The following is a 21,151-nucleotide window of genomic DNA, read 5'->3' as shown; positions in this document are numbered from 1 at the left end:
GCGCCAGTGCCACGATATCCGATATAACGATCGAATCCGGTTATATTGTGCACCAAAAGTGCAACAGTGACGACTCTAATGACGCGGTTGCGAAGCCTACTCAGGTAGTCTCTTCGTAGGAGGCCCAATGCGTGGAACAGTCCCTCGGGGACTTTGTTTCCGCACCTATAGATGCTCTTGGAAAAGATTTGCGCTAGCTTCACACGCGGCAAACAAAGGTGACCGACTGTGGCTTCTTTCCGCAAATTAGTAGCAGTACGACCTTGCTGGCATGCGAATAATATGTTTTGAGCTCTGTTCCGTCTTTTTATTTCGCAACCCGCTTATACCAATTATCGGTTATAACGATGGGATTTCCTTGGCACTTGGATATTGTTATAAGTGGACTAGACTGTACTCATTTGACAACGGAAAGACACGTGATAGCAGCCGCTGCAACACTCGAGCATGCGCGAATGCGCTCAGTATCGTATACAAGAGACCTCGCGCGCAGCGTCTTCGCAGTTCTCAGCATGGCCCGGCCGCGGTATATATAGTTGGCATGACTGACGAAGAGGCCGCGATCCGAAAGGCAGGGCGTGCTACTGAAACTAATTATGTGTCCGGCAATGCTCACCTACAACAGCATCGCAATTCAAGTCTTGGGCATGAGTGCAAGCTTCCGTGGATTTTTTTATGGTGGTTGGGAAAGCGCAGCGTGCTTATTTCCGCTGAATATATTGATGGGAACCCGTATACGGGTTCCCCTGCGGTGCCAATCCAGATGGCGTGTTTCTATTTGATTTTGTTTTTTTGTTCAAGTAAATAGCGTGAGGGCGCTGGATTACGTACGCCTTTGTGATTTCGTTCGCGCGTGTTTAACCTTTCTTATGGCCGGAAGCGGGTGGGAGGGATTGATTGATTGATTGTAGGGTTTAACGCGCCGACGCAACGCAGGCGATGAGGCGACGCGCCGTTGTGGAGGGCTCCGGATTAATTTTGACCACCTGGGGATCTTTAACGTGCGCCGAAATCTCGCACACACGGGCGTTTTTGCTTTTCGCCTCCATCAGGAAAGCGGCCGCCGCGGCCGGGAATCGAACCCGCGACCTCGTGCTCAGCACGGGTGGGAGGGAGACCTTTGTAATTTCGTTATTTCGTTTTCAGATCTACTGTTACTATTTTTACTGTTTTTAGCTTCCTGCGACGGACGATGGTTACCAGATATGGCTATCAATAATCAAAATTGGCGGCTCTTCGTTTCTACAGCAACGCTGTATGCCTCTGCCCCCCAACGATTTCATCGCAGTGGGCAAAAACGATATCCGTGGGCAAAATCTCCAAGGCGCCAAGGCCTAAACGTCGAGCGAATGCGTCAGGCTAATCATGCATACAGCATAGAGCTCAGAATTTGTTTAAGGAAACCACAAACCAAGCATCGAAAGCGCATTATGGATGATAAGGCGCCTGTGAACAATGAGACCTTGTGTTCCTGGTAAAGGTTAGGTTTTCAGATTGTCTTTCAAATCTAGGCAGAATTAGTGTCACTAAATAGAGCAGTTCTTGCCCAAGACGCTGAGCGCACGCGTCCGGCTAGGCAGGACCCAGCCTTTGCCGCATCTTTGGACGTACGTACAGCCGGTAAAACGCTTGTCTATAACAGCGATTTCAACTTCAACCAGCTACATCCGAAAACTGCCGAAACATACTCGCTCCAAACATGTCGGATGCAAAAGCGAAGGGCTAAGACTTCAGAATTCCGCAGTAGTTTTATTCAAATCCCGCTCCGGCGGGGCAGGATGGGGCTGAGAGTACGAACGCTGTGTTATAGACAAGCCTTTTACCGGCTGTACTTCTGCTGCTTAAATGCTTTTACACGCGTTTTCTTTGATTCGCGTTCGGAACGACGCCAGCCGCGCGCAGCCGCAGAGCAGGGAAGACAAGCTAAGCCTACCAGAATGAACCGAATAAAACGAACAAATAACGAAATGGCGGCGCCAATGAACCGTCGCAGTGTAAACGAATGTCCCGTGATGCGAACTGACCAATGCTCACGGCGGCGGCGGCATGGAACAGTACGAGAAAATAGTGCTGATACTCTGTACCCTTATGCATCACTCTTAATAAAAAAGGTCGTAAAAAGGTAGTAACGGCCGTATTTACTAACTCCTTACGAACCTTACTACCCCGCGGTTTTGTACGTAGGCTCTGGCACTAACAACTGCATGGTTAGTAAATTAACTGAGTGTAGGAAGTGGTAGCACTAGATTTAGGTCGTGCTTATGACTAGGTTGTGCATGGCCAGTTAGTAAACGCGTGTAGCTCAGAAGAGTGCTTTACTAGTACTTTACTAGTGGAGGAAGTGGTGCTTACTGCCTGCTTCGGTTAGTAAGTCTGACAAGTGCTAAGTACCTAGTGTATACTGGGACAAGTAACCTGCTAGTATTCCATTAGTGAATGCTCCGAACTTTTTTTTTTTTAAGAGTGATAGCGACTCTAGCCGAGCGCAAGCTACAAGACTGCCGAGACGACGAGAAATATTTCATACCATCCTCCATCACCATTTGTAGTGGTTTCCAACAGCTTTTCTGGACATCCACTTGCGCAGGGAGGTATGGCGACAATTTTTTTTTGTTTGGTTTTTCTTCCCTTTCCTTTATTAGTTTTTTTTTCTTATTATGAGTGACACTTACATAAATACAAAGATTAAATGTCCTAACTTCGCCGATCACGCAAGTCCGTGCAAACAGTACCAAGAATTACACTGTTTGCGTCGGGGGCATGCTGGAAAAAGACAGCTTACGCATTCCAAGACAAATCGCTCCCCATGGTACGTAAGGAACAAGCGGGAGAAATCTCGGCGTAATTCCAAAGCAGCCCCGCATGCCTCCGTTTTCTTTTTTGTCTTTTTTTTTTAATCTTTGGTTCCCGCGAAGAAATATGAGCGCCCCAAATAGGGCAGCGGTTGGGACGCATACCGAGGGAACGAAGTACGTGGGGACTATACGTCTCAGCGCGGTCGACATTTCAATTTCAGATGCGTTCGCCGAGCGGAAAAATCTCTTCCTTTCTCTCCTTTTCCATTCCCATTCTTCTCCCCCCCCCCCCCCCCCTTCACTTTTTATTTAATTTTCTACATTTCTGCTGCTTTCCAACTCGATGTCTTTATTTCTTTCTCTCTTCTGCACCTCTCTTTATTCGCTCGGCTTTCAACTTGCCTGCTTACTTCAAGTGCCACTTCCTCGCTTCTTTGTCATAAGCTAAGTTTTTGCCAAGATAAAATACAGGCTGCAGCACTTTTTTGTCAGTTCATTTCGCCCCGGGGGCGTAAAGAGAAAAATCAGAGAGCGATTGCATGGGTGAATGGGCGCAGTACATTAAACCAGTCTCAAAGCGAAATTGCCGAGCGCGCCTCGGTGTACGCTAAGGTAAAGAAAACTGCAAAATTGCGCACCCACAAAAAAGGACCAGTTGTTCGTGGTCGTTCTAGCGCGATAACGCGCAAGGTCCTAGCAGGTTCTTTTTTTTCTCTCGCTGAAGAAAGTTGCGGAGCGGTATACCGCAAAGAAAGAGAAATGCCACGGCGGAAATGGGTGGCACTTGTGCCTTTTTACGACACCCTTAAAAGCGCACGTTCGGGCTTTCTAAGAAGAGTTTCGGGTGGTGTGTGGTTACATACAGTGCACTTTCCCACTTATAATCACTACACGTTTCCAGGGCTTGTTTCAGCGGCTGCTCGCAGTGTAAGTCTAGCGTCTAGCTAGGACCTGACGCTGAAAGTTGCCACGCATATCCGTTTTCTGTTTTATTAACCGCTTACCGGCGCACTGCTTAAGTGGCCCGCGGTCGATTGTTTGTTTAATCGACAGAATGACCCAACCGAAAATTCGGCCGATTGGGGCAGGCGAGTTGCTTAATCGCTATGCTTTGCAGAAAAGGTTGTGCAGTGTCGTCCAGTGCGTTCGTGATGGCATGGACGATGATGTTGGGTCACGATTATTATTATTATTATTATTATTATTATTATTATTATTGTTGTTGTTGTTGTTGTTGTTGTTGTTGTTGTTTTATTTTTCTCCAGCGCCAGCACAAAGGCTGTTCCTGAGCTAATAAATATTGATCATCATCATTATCATCATCATCATCATAATACCCCTATTCGCGGGACGAAAACACACGCACCGAGGTACACTCGACATTGAAAGTACGAACGTTGAGAGGTAAAAATCAGGTGCTACATCCAAAAATGTTACCCGGGCCAAATAGGTTTGTGTTATTCTCCAAATTTTTATCAGAAAGAAAACTCAGCATTATCAAAAGTTATATAAGGTTGTCGAAGTTACCTAATCGCTGCATGCATTTCGAACAAGCGGTCACATTCACCATGTTCAGGCTGTAGGCTGTTTGTAGTTAAAAATGGGGCCAGTTTGCTCTGAGATCGCTACTTGTGCTCTAGCAATTTTGTTCAAGCACGCACAGACGACGCTCCCTCTGAAGAGATTATTCGTAGTCTGCTATAAAAACAAGACGAAACAATCGAGCACTTCGTTTAATGGAACGCCAAAGTATTCATCCAGCCAGAGAGGACGGGAAAGTCCACCTTCCTGAATCTCTGGGCCCTACCGTTGAGGACAACATTAGCCCTTCTAAAGTGAAGATTAGCAAAAAGCGGCAAGAGTGTTTGTGGACAAAAAAATAAATAAAATGAGTCCATGCACTCCGTACAGAATCCCCTCTTTGTTAGAACATATGCCACTGTTAGCATACCTGAAAGGCGATTTCGGCTCGGCTTGTTCCAGTACATCTATTTCCTTGCAGAAGCGGATTCTATAACTGATTCCGAGTCCCCTAACCATGCATATCAGCCTATAGCACGCACGCGCGACAGCCCGGTACAGGGCGTAGCACCGCTAAGGGTCTTCCGGTTTAACGCAGCTGCCCGGAGTCTGCGCTCCCGCGTCTACAACGGCCTGTGCGGTTTAATTGGAATGGTGGCCGTCAGCACTTCGTGCCCTGCGAAGTTAAAAAAAAAAAGAAGGAATTCGCTGGTTAATGTCCCTTGCTCCCGGATACCAAGCCTCGTACGTAGCTTCCGCATCGGACGTGTCACGAATGCCGAGGGGCTGCCAGCTGACAGCGTCAGCAGATCAGGACCGACTAACTTCCGGTGGAGAGCTCCAGGAATCCCCTTCTCTGGTCATTACCACGTACCTTCGCTTTCTTTTGGGAAAGTACGCCCTCGCAATTTCCGTGTCGATCGCAATCGGATTTATTAATTTTCTTCTAAGTGCGATAACCGCTACTGGGAAGTGAACACCCTCCTACCTCTTATTTCGATGCATGAGGCAGCGGGATGTGTGAATATTTCTTTGTGTTTGGGTGTTAAGAGAGAGAGAGAGTCGTTAGAATATTGTCCCCTTTAGAGCGCATTTGGATTCTTGTAAGTTTTCTTTTTTTCCTCTAACAATTGAACGATGGAACAATCTAGAGCCAGCCCTTCGACATTTGCTGGCTGAACTGTTTTTGAAAGACGTGACAGAACATGTAGCCCATCATAGTATGAATTTTATGTGGTTTTTCACGTGTGTATGTGTGGTGTAACATTTTTGATAGGTGTGTACATTTTACACACTCTTTTTAACTTAATTGTATCTGTCGCGTATATGTATTTCATGTAACTCTTCCACTGCTGTCATGTCTCTCGTTGAGACAGCAGTATTTGTAAATAAATAAATAAATAGAAACATGGGAGGGGCTTTCATCCTGCTGTGGACACAAACAGACTGATGACGATGACGATTATGATGATGAAACAGCGTAGTTCGCGCAAAAAAAAATCACACGCACACGCACGCACGCACGCACGCGCACACACACACACACACACACACACACGCACACACGCACGCACACACGCACACACGCACACACACACACGTGAAAGCCATACTGACTCGGGGCTGCGCAAAGCAGGAAATGACACTTTCCGCCGACAGACGTCAAGAGTACGCGACATCACACGACTGGGCGAGTTTATAATTACCATGTTCAGAACGTGTTTCAAGATTCGTTAACGGGCCCACGAAGAGGAAATACAAGTTTAGTTTATTGAAAATATTGCCCTGTCTCGATATTGCCCTGTCTCGATTGACGCGAACTTGAAACAAATTATCTAGATATTAAACAAAGCGAATGAGGTAGTGACGAATCACAAGCCATTTTCTCGCCCAACCCTTATGACATCACGGGAACCTGTTAGAACGTCACAGACACCGGCGGCAGCCATTGGCTGCCGCCAACCAAAGCCACGGCCAAAAAACATTACGGTTGGCGTTGTGCCTACAGTTCTGAGTGATCATGCCACCTAAATGCTAAAATAGAGTTAACAAAGTTATAGGTTGTTTTTGTATACCCCCTGTTACCTCACTGCCGACGCTGTGTACCGCGAAATGGGAAAATTTTTCGATGTTTCTCGCCATTTTTTGTTCTTTTGGAGTTGGAATGGAGCTAAGCGTGTTACCAACAATAGTTCTGGCAAATTTTACAGTGTAGTACGCCTTAATACTCTCACAGGAGTTATCATACAAAGTTTCAATTGTGATATGGTCATATGACTCTCCGCAGCTCGGCATATTTTAGCGAATTATTTCTTCTCATTTTTCTATCTTGATTGCATGTTCTTTTGTCAGTTGTGTCTTCTTTCAGATTTTTTTATTTCTTTTCGTCCTTGTTGAAAAAAAAGTTTTTCTAAATTTTGTTTTTCTTCATTAAAGAAGCCTTTTTCGAGCTAGAATGGAGTTAAGCGTGTTACCAAAAGTTAAATTTCATCCAAATTTAATCGTTTTGTACTTTGTACGCATGATTCCTTCAATCGATATTCCCAGGACTCTTCCAGGAGTTGCATTTTGAACAGCGCTAACAAGACCAAGACAGGGAAATTCGAAGGACGATACAGGCACTTCTTCTTGTCTCCCCGTCTCGTTAGCGTTGTTCAAAATGCAACCGTACCAACTTGCACGTCTTTCCTTGTACTTCCAAGAGTTATCGTACAAAGTTTTCGTTCTGATGCGGCTCTTCTTTGCTTGACATATTTTACCATCTTCAACTTAAAAAAAAAGGTCGGGGCACTTACACAACCCTGACCAGTCACCTGTCACAGTATACACTAGGTGCTTAGTTCTTTTACTAACTGGCCACGCATAACTTAGTAAAAATCTGCGCGTGACAATGTGGATCGGCTGAGCGCGCAGCACGACATAGACAACATTCAACACACACATATCTCACTTAGACAAGAAATAAATTGAGCAAGAAACCCAACGGGATGCACGAAGAGCGCGAGGACAACCATAGAGAAAGAAATACTACTATGGTATAGCTTAGTTACCTTACAAATACATGTGCTCTTTTTGCTTTTATAGCCAGTAGTGGAAAGTCCTCTGATAGAGTCGGGGGCTTGTCGCAAAAATAAAATATTTTAGCGATAATTTTAGAAACAAGCATTTTGATGTGAGCATATACGAGGCAGCATGTGGATTTGCAAAAACTTTTTAATCGTAATTTGGAGTGGGAAAAGTTGCGTAGTTTTTATGTTCAATAATTATTGTAATTTTGTTGCTATCAGTGAATGCTAGCATCAAACAAGCAGCAGCTACGACGTGCACGGTCTGGACTAGTAACTGTAGAATTTAGGTTCCATACGTAGTAGCAGGACCTACGTACCGTTCTGGGGATAGTAAAGTTCGTAAGCAGTTAGTAAGCACAACCCGTTACTACCTTTACTAGCATTTTTGTTAAGAGTGTTTCTCTCAGTTTGTATCTCTTAACTGCACAATTTTTCTCTGCTGCGTGTTCTTTTAGATTTTCGTTGCTTCTTTTCCAACCTCGCTGAGGTTTCCGTGCATTATCGTCGGATACCCCTTTTAGTGTAGAGAAAAGACATTTCAGTCGCAAGCTTGCGGCCATTCATAGCTTCCAACTTCTTCTAAAATCCCCCTTTCACTTTGTGCTTATCTGACTTCAAATGACACCCGGCCGATATTTTCCCGCAGTGCTTCGTTCGCTGCTTTCCCATTAGTGCTTAATGGTGGTGCCAATCGGACTTCCGTTCTTTGGTTCTCCTCCAGGTCGGATTGGCTGCCGGCTTCTAACCACCGCTACCGCCAGCTCGCAAGTGTGGGATCCCCGGAATCAATATGCCTTTACTGAATCTGCTCATCACCCCGTACACTCTTCATGTGCAGCTTTTCCGCTCACGGCAGTCCTTTCAACAGTGATTACTCTGCAATTTTTTAGCGAAATGAAAAGTTCTTTTGCACAGCTAATATTTGGGGTGAATACTTGCTTTGTGCACAGTTTCAGGTCGCGCACGTTGCGCGACTGGGTTCCTGAGCCATGGGAACTATCCCATAGAAATGCATGGGGAGTTAGATTTGACAGCGAATTACACAAACAAATAGTCAGAAACCTGAAATATTCTTTTAGCGTTTTAATCTTCACGTTGGCTTCTAGCTTTATGCCAAATATCATTTTCCTACAGTGGTTTTGCTAGGTTCCCGAGAGGTTGTAATTTTGAGCGAGAAAGCTGGGTATGTAAAAAGAAAAGGTAGTCAAAAGGGAGTCGTTACTGCAATGACTCCTTTTGACTCTACTATAACTCTCTTTTACCCTCCACGACTACACTCCAAACGTTTCATTGACCCCGCGTTTTAGAATTATTATTTTCGTTAACTACTTTTGGTTTATCCGCACCCTTAAATGCTTGGATGAATTTACGATGTTTGCCACGTCGTTTGACACTGCGTCCTTTATATTGTTCAAACAATTTCCGACGTTTCCGCGTTGAACTTTCGAACGATGTCTCCGACTCTTGACCATAGGCACTTGCAGGCAAGAGCATATCCCCCTAGTCCACAGCCAAAACCACGCACCCAATGACCCTTGAATATTCTGCTCAAGTATTTTCGTGACAGTTTGGTCGTGTGTTAAGTCAAACAAAATACTAACAGACCTTCTTTGAGATTCATTTTAGCCCTGCCTTGTAAAGCATGAACAGAAGTGGGTTAACGAACATCATATGTACACGGCTTTTCCCTGCCGTACGGCTTGCAAGGACTACACAGGTCAAGTGGCAACGCGCGCTATATCTGAGAGTTCACGACCACAGCGTAAAAATACGCCCCGCTTGCAACTATTTGGATGCTGCATACGAAACCGGCGAGGAAACGAGCGAATTTTTTCGCGCGTTTATCAGTCGAAATCACGTTCCCCCAGTTATCATTCCTGTAACAATCCCCAAATGAGTTTTCCCAATTCCCAATGCAACAATTCCTAACGGAGTAGCGCCAGACGCCGCTACTAAGACGTCCGCGCCGCGGGACAGATGCAACAAAAGTGTTCAACGCGCGCATTTCGGGCCTTTTAAAGCAAAGCTAGCTTACTAGTATCGTCGAGCGGTTTCGCCGTCGCGGGGAATTTGACCTTCATTTGACCGCAGCTGCGCCGTATCCTTGGCAACGCATCACGTGACTAGCCGGGCGAGTTCCGCCGACGGCCGCGTTCGCTAGCCGCCGCCGCTGCTGGCTTGGCGCATGCGCTCTCCGCAGCTGGGTCGCCGCCTGACCACATGACTCGCCGCGAGCATGCGAGATTTTAAATGCAGAGCATTTCTTTAACTCACGATGTCACCCGTTCTTGGCGTCCGTAGTTGTCCGCATCGCTCGCCTCGACATGCCCGGCTCAGACGTTTCGCTATCGGCGCGATCAACATTCGATAGCGCGCCCAGGCACGTTTCACGGACACTCTCTCCCCTCTCTTGGACTCAACGTGCGCCGAGGCTGCCAATTTTACTGCTGACGAGCGCTCTCTCGTCAGCAGTTGCCACAAGTGCGACAACATTAACGTAACGCAAACTACTTAACGTCGTGCGCCCCCGGAAATGCTCTGCATTTGATCGTGCCCCTCGCGAGGGGGATGTTTCACTGCGTCGCCCTGCGAACAGTTTGCCACGCTTTAGTTTCAGTTCCGTATCTCCCCGCCGCGGCCGTGGAGAGAAGGCGGCTGGCCGCGACTCTCGCCACCGCGGCGCTGCGGTTGCGAGCTGCGTCGTCTGCTAGCGGGGAGCGGAACACGTTCCGCTCGGCATCTCCGGTCTTCGCCACTTCTGGCTGCGCACTGCAAAAGAAATAATTTTTCTCCTTTCCTTTTTATCCGGCCTCACAAACGGGGATGACGGCTCCGGAGACACCAGTCGACTGAAAGCACGGCCCCGAATAACGGACGAGGTTTCCGTGAGGGGTGCGCGCGAAGGCTCCCGAAAGGCAGCGTCTCGCCGCTGTAATGCGAAGAACGTGCACACGTCGACGCCACTCCAATTTCCTGTATATCCGCAGATTGGCGGTTTCCTATCCAGCAAAGAGCCAAGCCAAGCCGGCCCGCCCATTAAGGTTTCCCCCAAGTACCCACAGATGAGCCATTCCGTACCACACGCGGCCGCTTTCTTCATTCGACGTGCCCACCGAACGCCTTCCGCAAGTAACTTGCTAAATGTGATCGTTCAAATAGTGTCTCAAGTACCATACAAAACGAATTTTTCACGCTGCTTACGTTTCATGTCGATACTGACCCTATAGACATTTTATTTGGCGGCCCTCAGCAGTTCCGTGCAACTCGCAGGCAGTCCAGAACTGATCCCGCAATAAAAATTCTACGGGAAAATATAACACGGAGCTGCTGTTGTATTTTTATGAAAAAGAGGATGAATCACGGGGAAAGCTATGAGCCGAAAGAAAGAGACCGAAGAAGATGATGATCAGAAACGGTGTACATTCATAGCGGTCTCATGTAAATAGAGTTATTCTTTCCTTTGCTGTGGCTTGGACTCCATTCTGCTACAGCTGCTTTGGGGTGGTTCTGAGCACCTCAAAATGACAAATAATAGAGACTATTCCTCCATCATTCCAGATGCCAGCACGAACCTCGTTTCCAGATTTCTGAACACTAGTGCTTAGTAACACAAACAACATTTGGAAAATAATTTTAGTGCAAACTGAAACAAATGCGAGAATGAAAAAGAGGGCCACTGCAAGCAGAAAGCATACTGCCGTCAACATGGGCCGAAGATATATACTCAGTAATATATAGCAATCATAGTTATATACTGATTTCAACTGAGTAAGGGCCGGCCAACGGGCGGCCGGCCCGTGCCATGACTGCCCATTCGTTCCGCTGAGGGGTAGCCCGCCTCGCCATGCTCGCGCGCGCATGCGCAGTCGGGTCCCGGTACACACGGTACTCACGGAACACACGCTACACGCGGTACACCAAAACTGTCTAATAACCCCTATACGGAAGAAAAGACTGGACGTCGATGAGACCAAAAAGTCCGAGTCGGGACTAGTTGCTTTTATCAAATAAAGCTACTGCGCGAACCGACCAAGAGGTTTCAGGGATCGCCTGCGGACCTGGGGTTTAGGGCACCGACTGCTTGCTTGCAAACGCGCATGCACTGCAGCGTGGGATATATTGTCGCAGCCCGACCATGGGCCAGCCGTCCGAATTAAGTTGGTATCGAAATCTGCAATCCTATCCGCATAACCTCATTGTAATGCCCCATGCGTACGAGATTTCGGCGCACGTCAAAGATCCCCAAATGGTCAAAATTAATCCGGAGCCCTCCACTACGGCGAGCCTCATCGCCTGCGTTGCGTCGGCGCGTTAAACCCTACAATTATTCAAAAAAAATCATAGTAATGGAAGCCTTTTTTGCACGCAACGGCAGTAATCGCATCGCTCGGGAACAGGTGCCGCGAATTACTTTCACACATATGAGGTGCATGAATAGCGCGGACACGCAGTTGATAAAAGCAAACAGATGGCCTAAGGGAAGCCTGAAAGCAAAGAAAAAACGATAAAGGCAATCAAAAAGAAAGGGAACAAATCATAAACAAATAACTCTGAAAAAAAAAGAGTGCGAACAAAGAAAACAAAATTTTTAGATATCTCCGAATCAGAAGACAAGAGATGACAAAGTAAAAGTTCTTTGATAGTACCAGAGTCCCTACTCTGCGTTTGCTTTTAAAGCGAAGCTTCATTAACCTAGTCGAGCCGAGTTTCGCCGTCGCCAGCAATTTGACCTTCATTTTACCGCAGCTGCGCCGTAGCCTTGGCAACGCATCGCACGCGTCGCCGCTCCAAGCTCCGCTGCCGCCGGCTCTCCGCAGCTGGGTCGCCGCCTGACCACATGACTCGCCGCGCGCCTGGTTAAAGGAGCCATGAAGAGAAAATACAACTTCGTTGAATTTGAAAGGACTAGGACTCAGTATCTCACTCAGCTCCATTACAGCCACAAAAGATGTTTTTTAACGAAAAAAAAGCAAGACGTATTCAAAAACTTTCAAATTTTGCGCCACGGTGACGTGTTGTGAGCAAGAATGACGTCATACGAGCCAAAAATAAAACATAATTTTCAGTGCGTTAACTGCACGTTAGCATTCAAGCGATGCGGTCAAATGGAACTAGAGGCCCCATTGCAGACGTCCATTCATGTGTCATCGCGACAGGACAGTTAGGCGGCCGCCAATCGCACAAACAAGGTTCCGTGACGTCATAGAAAAGTTGTGGGAAATTGGCTAGGGGGTCGCAACTGCTTCATACGTTTTCTTTAATATCTCCGTTAGTTGTTCGAAGATTGCGATGATATTGGTATCATTGTTATCGGGACTAAGCAGTCTTTCTCATAAACCCAACTTGTATTTTGTCTTCATGGCTCCTTTAAGAGGTCATGGGTGAGAGCGAGGCCGGGCAATCTTCTATGAGCCTTGCGCGGGAGCGGGAGTCTTTGAGCCGTCGTCGGCAGGCGGCACCTGACCACCCCGCGGATATCAACCGGTGAGCTGCTTGGAGAGGTTCCGGAATGCCAAGTGCGAGAAGACAGAGACCGAAGAATAACGAGCCGTTCGGCTCGCAAAACGCCGGAAGTGGGCCTACAACCGTAGACAAGTGCAGGCTTTGGACGAATGGTATAATAATTAAAGCTAAATCAAAGGTTAACCAAGCCAAGCCAAGACTTAACCATACTAAGCCAAGCTGAGCTAAGCCGCAACCATATTTTGAAGCCAGGACGGGATGCTTGCGAGCAAAAGTGCTTATCCGCGAGCAGGTAGGTTCCGGAAGCGCGGGGCTTTAAAGGAGCCATGAAGACAAAATACAAGTTGGGTTTATTAGAAAGACTGCTTAGTCCCGATAACAATGATACCAATATCATCGCAATCTTAGAAAAAATAACGGAGATATTAAAAGAAACGTGTGAAGCAGTCGCGACCCCTAGCCAATTTCCCGCAACTTTTCTATGACGTCACGGAACCTTGTTTGTGCGATTGGCGGCCGCCTAACTGACCTGTCGCGACGACACATGAGTGGACGTCTGTAATGGGGCCTCTAGTTCCATTTGACCGCATCACTTGAATGCTAACGTGCAATTAACGCACTGAAAATTATGTTTTATTGTTGGCCCGTGTGACGTCAATCTTGCTCATAACACGTCACTGTGGCGCAAAATTTGAAAGTTTTTAAATACTTCTTGCTTTTTTTTTTTCGTTAAAAAAACATCTTTTGTGGCTCTAATGGAACTGAGTGAGATACTGAATCCTAGTCCTTTCAAATTAAACGAAGTTGTATTTTCTCTTCATGGCTCCTTTAAGCAATGAAACATTCAATTAGAGAGCACAATGAGTTAGTAAAAGAAGCTTACGAGGCTTGTGGGGGGAAAGTATGAAGGAATCCGAACGAAGTGAGTGAGCTGGACTAGCGCGAAAGTACAGTATAGGGTAAAATTATTTAAGGGGAAAGCCTTTGGTGCCTCATGAAACGCGAAAAGTGACCGTAGTCATCGTCGCAGTCAACACGAATGGTACAAGAATTACCGCCACTGTAAAGAGAATATCAGTGAAAAAAAATTGGCGCAGCTTGCGCAAGCGGTACAAGGCTGGAAAAACAGCGGAGCTGGGGGTCGACATAGCTTCTTCCCGTTTTTCTTTGTTTAGTTAGATTTTGCGGTGTTCTTGCTGGGCTGTTGAGGGGTGAGACCATGTCTAACCGTATTTTACGAAGCCGTTCAGGTCGCTGCCCGTCAGTGACAGCGAATCCCAGGGGGGGAAGAAGCTAGGTCAACCCGCAGCTTCGTGGTTTCTCTAGCATTGCTGCACTACTGCAAGCTGCGTCAACTTTTTTTTGCGTTTTAGTAGCCCAAAAAATACCATCACCTTTAAAACGGTACAGTAAGGGGTGCGCATACGCGTATGTCCCTTGCGCTCACACTCGAGCCGACGCGAAAGCTGGCTTCACTGTTGTACTACTCTATCTGCGGTGGTGCACCCTTTACAGGCGGCCCAGTTTTTTTTACATCAGAGCTTTATTAATTTCGGCCACTGGTTTCGCCGTCGTCGGCCGCAAGTTGACCTTCATCTGACCGCAGCTGCGACACACCCCTTGCAGCGCATCCCGTGACTCGCCGGGCCCGCTTTCAGCGCTGCGCACAAGGCCCCGTTTTCAGTCAGTTCTGCTCATTTGAGCGGCGGCGGCGGCTACGGCGGGAGCGGCCGCTCAGTTGATAGGCAGCCGACCTCCCCCGCAGCTGCTGACACACGCACGAGCCGCTGGGTCGGCAGTCCGGAGGCGGTGCTCGTGGCTCTCCCTTCGTCCTTCGTGCGTCTGCGCTGTCAATTCTTGTCGGATAGTGAGGAAGAGGGCCGCGGCCGCCGCTTTGCTGATGGAGGCGAAAATCGAAAACGCCCGCGTGTTCGAAATTTCGACGCATGTTAGAGATCCCCAGTAGGTCGAAATTAATCCGGAGCCCTCCACTACGGAGCGCCTCATCGTCTGTGTAGCGTCGGCGCGTTAGACTCTTTAATCAATCAATCAAGACCGAGGAAGAGCGAGCCGTTAGGCTCGGAAAACGCCAGAAACGGGACCACAACCACAGACAAGGGCAGGCTTTGGACGAATAGCATCATAATTACAGCGAAATGAAAGTTTAAACAAGCGAAACCAGACTCAACCAGACTAAGCCAAGCTTTCGCTTAGCATAACAAAGCTTAGCTGAGCTAAACCGTAGCCATTTTTTTAAGTGCGAATGCACTTTATAAGCGACCCTGAATTCCGGTGACCGCCGTCCGTCCACATAGCAACAGCTGCGGGTGCGCGCGCTCCTCGTCTTCCTTGGCAACGGGGGGAGATGGGCGCGCGCTGCCTGGCCGCTGACATGGCACATACCCACGTGGGGGATTGGCCAGGAATCTCCTCGTCTTCCTTGGCAACGGGGGGAGATGGGCGCGCGCTGCCTGGCCGCTGACATGGCACATACCCACGTGGGGGATTGGCCAGGAATCGGTCGTGAGAAGGGCTAATGCACCCGCTTAAAGGAGTACTGACACGAAATTTCAAAGCTGAGATCCGCTCTAGCAATCAAGTACAACGACAACAGAAATAGGTGTCTGTGCATGGCACATACCCACGTGGCGGATTGTCCAGGAATCGGGCGTGAGAAGGGCTAATGCACCCGCTTAAAGGAGTACTGACACGAAATTTCAAAGCTGAGATCCGCTCTAGCAATCAAGTACAACGACAACACAAATAGGTGTCTGTGAATAAATGCATCTTTCTTTCTTTGTAGTTGTGTGTGTGATCTCTCTTTCGCGAACATTACCGAACCGCGCAAATTCAACTCATGCATCCGCACTTTCACATTCTTCCCCTCGGGGAAATGCGGGGAAATTTTTAAATTCATGGCCCCTTTCAGTGTCAGGGGAATTTTTTTAGGGGCGAAGCCCCTTAGGGGCTGGGGCTGTTGGCGTCCCCTGTGGCCGTCGTCGTCGTAATCGTCGTTTCATGTAGTCACGGTATGGTAGTCACGAGAAAACTCGTTTACGCCTCGCGCTAGAACGTAACCCGTACTTAAAAAAACACCGGCACACTCGTTTACGCCTCGCCCTGGAGTGCTTCGCAACGCGTACTAAAAAAGACACCGGGACACTCTTTTAGGCCTCGCGCTGGAGCGCTTCGTGCTTCAAAGACACGAGACTTTTACATCAAAGCTGTATACCTGTGCCCCCCAACGGTTTCATCTCCGTTGGCAAAAACGCCAAGGCGCCAAGAATACTCTTATACACTGCATGCTTCGCCTCTCCCCAAGTTTCACGTTAGTGGTGATGGCCCCGGATTTTTTTGAAGGCGAAGTGAGTGCGGCGTTATACAAAGGCCGCTGTGTAACCGTTGACTAGAGGAAGCCACTTAACATCATCATATCATGCCGTAGTGTTACTGTACATGCTCCCTACGGTTCTCCCGTCGAAAGCATGAGCATTTACTCTACGCCCACGCACACTCCTTATTCGACATCGTGTGAAAAGCCTCCATCTCAGCTTCCATACGGCTTCCTTTCTTACGCTCACCCTTTGCGGGCGTTTGAAAAGGGTGTTTTTAGTGGTCCCGCGGAGACCTTGCTTTGTGCGGTTCGCCTTTGACAAGCCGATGAAAGGGAAACATTTGGTTCTGTTGGTCGTAAACCTTCTTGACGGGGCGTTAGAAAAACGCGTGCAAAAGAGAAATATCAGTGGCCCTGATGGGTTGAGTCTCTTTCGACAATTCTTCCAAAGTGAGATGTATAGGTGTTGGTTGTGCTTTTTTACGACGCCTTTGAAGCGTCTTGAAAGCGCCAACGAACTGCGCCATGAATCTCTAAACGATCCAAGGCCCGCAACGGCTAAAGTACGCAGACATCTTTTAAAAATGATTTTTTGTTTTTGCTTCTTTTTCTTTAACGTAGGATTTACGTTAACGTAATGAATGCGGTATTAGTTGTCGATATAAGAGGAGCTTTTGTCTGACAAAAAAAAAATTCCGGGGAGCTTACACTCACGCGCAAGACTTGAATGACGAAGCTGCTGGAGGTGAGTCTTGCCGGGTACATTGTTAAGTTTCAGTATCGTTGTTTATTTGCATAGTTTCGGGGCTAGTAATCGTCGTCATGTGCATCGAAGAGGTCATCGTCTTCTTCGCGGCGAGTGGTGGATGCAAAGTCATCCTCAGCACTGTAGACTTCCACCAACTCAACTGGCGAAGCTTGCATTGAGTCGCGCAAGGCTTGAACCCTATAGCGAAGCTGCAGGATTTATTTATATGTGAGCCCTGAAGGACACATCACCACGCATTTGCACGAGTTTTAAATTTCTTGTTTACGTGTTCCGTCGCGTTGCAGTGTGCCAGAAGTAGTCACAACCATAAGCATCGATATCGTCGTGTTCCTCGTGCCAAGCATTACGTGCGCGGTAGCGCTTGACGACGGCGCTAGGGGTTCTTTCTTTCTTTGCCAAAGCCACTGCGCGTGGCGGGAACGCTCGGCGGTCGCCGCGATGAGGGACGCGCTCACGGGCGCTCCGCATTTTGTTGGTATTTGTTCCTGCAACGGCGAACTAACGGCTGGTACAACAGCTCCGCTGTTAGAACACAACGACAGCCGGTTCAGCGTTATGGTACGGCGTATTAAACAAGCCCAGGTGTTCCGAAATAATCCGGAGCGAATTCTCGCTATAGGCGCTATAGAGCTGCCTCTTTGCGTCGCCCTCGCCATCTTCATCAACATCATCAGCCCGTCTGCGTCCAGTGGAGGGAAAAGGCCTCTCCTATATTCCTTTAGCGCTAAATGAGGAATGGCGCCATTTCTGCCTCGCGCCATTCACCACCACGCTCCAGAGCGATCAATCAGATTGACTGTGCGTGCGCCATTGTCCCAGCGCAGATGCCCATCTGTTTTTAATACGAAAGTGTTTTATTCATGGATTTCACGTGTTTTATTCACGGATGTTTCATTCACCAAGATTTCACGGACGTCATATCCGTCACGGAAATGACGCCAGTGCAACGAAGGAAGCGGCCTGTAAAGGGTGCACCCCTGCACACAGGGTCTTCTTGCGGGGAAGCATCCTTTAGTACCAAAGAGTACGTTATACTTAGGTTTGTTCGTTTTCGGGTTTTATGTTTTAACACGAAAGTGTTTTATGCCGGGATGCACCAAGATTTCACTGACGTCATATCCGTCACGGAAATGATGCCAGTACACCTTTGCCCGAAGCGACCCGCCAGCAGGACGTCGCTCGCCAAGCTCACCCACAAGACAGCCGCCGACCCGCCAATCATGCTTAGCTGCAGATTTCGCTGCACATTTCACTTTCGTGTTTTACGGATTCCTACGACAGAGGAGTCCACCACAGTTTTTAATCTGTTTTAATCTGTTTTTAAATCTGTTTTTTTATATCACGGTGGCCCTCGTCATTCGCCAGATTCGCACATTTGGTCGCACAGATTACTCGTTTTGTAACTTTGTGGTGAAGCCCACCTGCGACGATTTCCTAGAATATCGTCCGTTCCTTGCCTCCGAATTTTCGGATTTCGTCCCTCCTCCGAGTCAATGGTTTATCTCTTCTCTAGTTCCTTCTCTTAAACAGCAACCTTCGCAGTCAATGGAAACTAGTGGGTGAAAGGGGAGAGGGAGGTTCTCTCCATGGTGACACTGCATGTCGGGAAGGAAACAAGGTGACATCCGTCTGAGCAGTGAGTACAACCGAGTACGGAAAACAGGCGGTCGTCGCGGCCACAGTGGAAGAACTTTATATCATAATAGTCCCCGCCAACATCATTAGCAGCAGCATATTCATGTGCACTGCAGGACGAAGGACGTCCAGCCGCTCCCATTTTGCCGTCACTGAGCCGCGCCAGATCGTGTGATATCGGCGTGATATGTCGGTATTCGCCCCGCTCGGCTCTGCTCCGAATATTCTCTGTACCGCCCTATCCACACCAATGCTATGCCAACCCATGCCTCTCCAGATGAACCCCCATTCTAGGTCCCTAGTTTTCTTCCATGCCCTTGGCCTAGAGAGTGGTCGCTCAATAGTACTGTAGGCGGGGTCCATACACCGGTTGTACATAGATACATATATTAACTTCCCCCTTGCCTGGCTCCGCTGATTGCAGTGTTCTCTTCTATTGCCTTCATGAAGTCATCTTACCCCTCAGTTACTTATCTTAGCTCCTCCTTCTCTTTCCCTCATTTTTGGTCCCACAGCCTTCCCTCGGTTAATTAAGATAGCATTCTATGGTTAGTTTATGTTCACTTAATTTGACCACAGCAGTATTCGTGTGCTGGAGCAGCCTCCGCCAGATTAGCTTTTGTTGCTAGAAAAGCCGATCTTGTGCTGAATTCTCCCATAGGCAAAAACCGGTCGATTTTGAAAAAAAAAAAAAAAAATTATGAAGTCGATGTGATTTTATGTAAATGACACCATAGAATGCAATATCTCAGCGAAATCCGAATGCTAACTAGAAAGTGGATTGGAGCGGGAAATTCTTCGACGAGTTCACGAAAGTGTTTCAACATCGTGTACAATAACGGTACAATTCCCGATTTACACTTTCCGCTTATAGCCATTATGAAATTCGGGGGAAATAATTAAACCCGGTTCTACTTCTGTGCTGAGGACCAAGAAATTTTGCACAGACCTTAAACTTTGAATCTGACAAATGCATGATCGACTCAGAACAAAAAATCGGCGATCTAATTAAGTTCTTTATTGTTCCTGCGCAAAAGGTGACGACCAAGAAATTTTGTGCGAATGTTAAGAAGCTTCAAACTTGAGAGAGAATCGGTGAATGAACATTAAATAAATTCAACAGCCTTACACGTATATATTTGTAGCGAAGCACCGTACAAAAGCTACAATAATGAACAAACTTTGTAAAACATGGCCGTTATTACTTCACCTATCACTGGCGTCAACACACGTAGTGTGATAACTTGACAGCACAACACTTTTGCGCCGGAAATATGCTCCATGTCGTCTGCTACGGGCGCGTCTGGCAAAAAGATATGTCGTAACAGGTTCATTGGAAATCAGAAACATCTAAACTGACAAGAAATTGCAAGGAAACAAATGCAGTGCCAAATAGGGAACGAAGAACGAGGTTAAACGCACACAGCGCTGCGAAAACAAAATAACGTACGCTTATCACTTATTCGTTATGGTTTTCTTTTTCGGCACAACCCATCCTTCGTGGGTTCAAATGAAGTACTTTTATTATTGCACTCTTCAATCATAATTACGACGCGCTACCGTGCAACCCGAAAAGCGCGCTGCCAAAAGAAAAGCGCGAAAGTAGACAAAACGAAACCAATGAAGTAGACAAAGCGAAACCAAAGTTGAAGTCGCCTGCATCCCAGGGAACGCGCACTGCGCTGCCACACGGACTCGTTTCCGCATTCCGCGCTTCGAGCGTAGCCTTATCCATGCATATATGCCACGAAAATCGGAAACGTGCCTTCGCAAGACAAGCGCATAGTGCCACAGGCGATGACAATCCCCCCGCGCTCCCAAATGCCTTCGCTCCGGGAAGCGGAGGCGGCGATCGCGCTAAGCACACAAACGCCAACGTCGGTCCACATACACCGCACGCTACAGATGATGCGATATTGGTGGCTCCGTGCTTTGATTTGCTGCAGACAAAACAGGATTTATAGTTTCGGGGAGGTTAAAAAAGAGAAAATGAAGCGTACCGTCATGCCCGCGGCCGCTGCTCCCCGTCGTGTCGGAAAGCGCGGCGGAGAGCTGCCTTCGTCACCCATCGGGCGCAGCGATCACATGAAGAGGAACTGTCAGCCAGCCACTGGTATCCACACACGCTTGCGAGCGTACACAGGCATAGAGGGGAGAGCGGCGGAGCGGCTGCTGGCTTCTCCGCGCACTCCGCGGGCATCAGTCAGTCAGTAAACTTTATTGATGGGAAAGGGGATAAGGGAAGGGGAAGTGGGGCTAGAGAAGTGAGTGGAGCCCTCTTTCCAGGGCCCCAGTTTCAGCTGCCCCGATTTTCGCTCTCCGGATCAGCTCTCGCTGAGTCCCGAGGGCGGAGTTGGCCAGGGCTGCCTCCCATGTCTCTAGTGTGTTGGGTTCGTGGGCGTTCTCCGGGGGCCATATAACGGGGCATCCCCAGGATGCGTGGAAGAGATTTGCCACCTCTCCACATTTTTTGCAGTGTTCGTTTGTGGTGTTCGGGAACATCAGAGCAAGTCTAGACTTGTGGATGAAGGTGTTCGTTTGAATTTTCCTTAGTGTTTGGCTTTCG

General features: G+C 47.9%; 1 protein-coding gene across 2 annotated transcripts in view; it reads right to left on the bottom strand.

Moving 5' to 3' along the window:
- The window catches only part of Cpes (Ceramide phosphoethanolamine synthase), a 99,638-nt gene extending 78,859 nt beyond the window's left edge, over positions 1-20,779 (bottom strand). The window contains exon 1 of one of the 2 annotated variants that reach the window (XM_077693396.1): positions 20,586-20,779. Coding sequence is in view for 1 of the 2 variants with exons in the window: in XM_077693394.1 (XP_077549520.1) it covers positions 4,747-4,783 (37 nt within the window). In the remaining variant the exon portion in view is untranslated. Of the gene's footprint in view, positions 1-4,746; positions 4,912-20,585 lie in introns of those variants that run through there. The other variant, XM_077693394.1, reaches the window with a different exon arrangement.
- Between the last annotated feature and the right edge of the window lie 372 nt (positions 20,780-21,151).

The sequence above is a fragment of the Haemaphysalis longicornis genome, unplaced genomic scaffold (genome assembly GCF_048455015.1).
Source record: "Haemaphysalis longicornis isolate Haplotype H1 unplaced genomic scaffold, Haemaphysalis longicornis Haplotype H1 scaffold_12, whole genome shotgun sequence".
NCBI classification, from domain to species: Eukaryota; Metazoa; Arthropoda; class Arachnida; order Ixodida; family Ixodidae; genus Haemaphysalis; species Haemaphysalis longicornis.
This window is presented reverse-complemented; position numbering and strand designations above follow the sequence as displayed.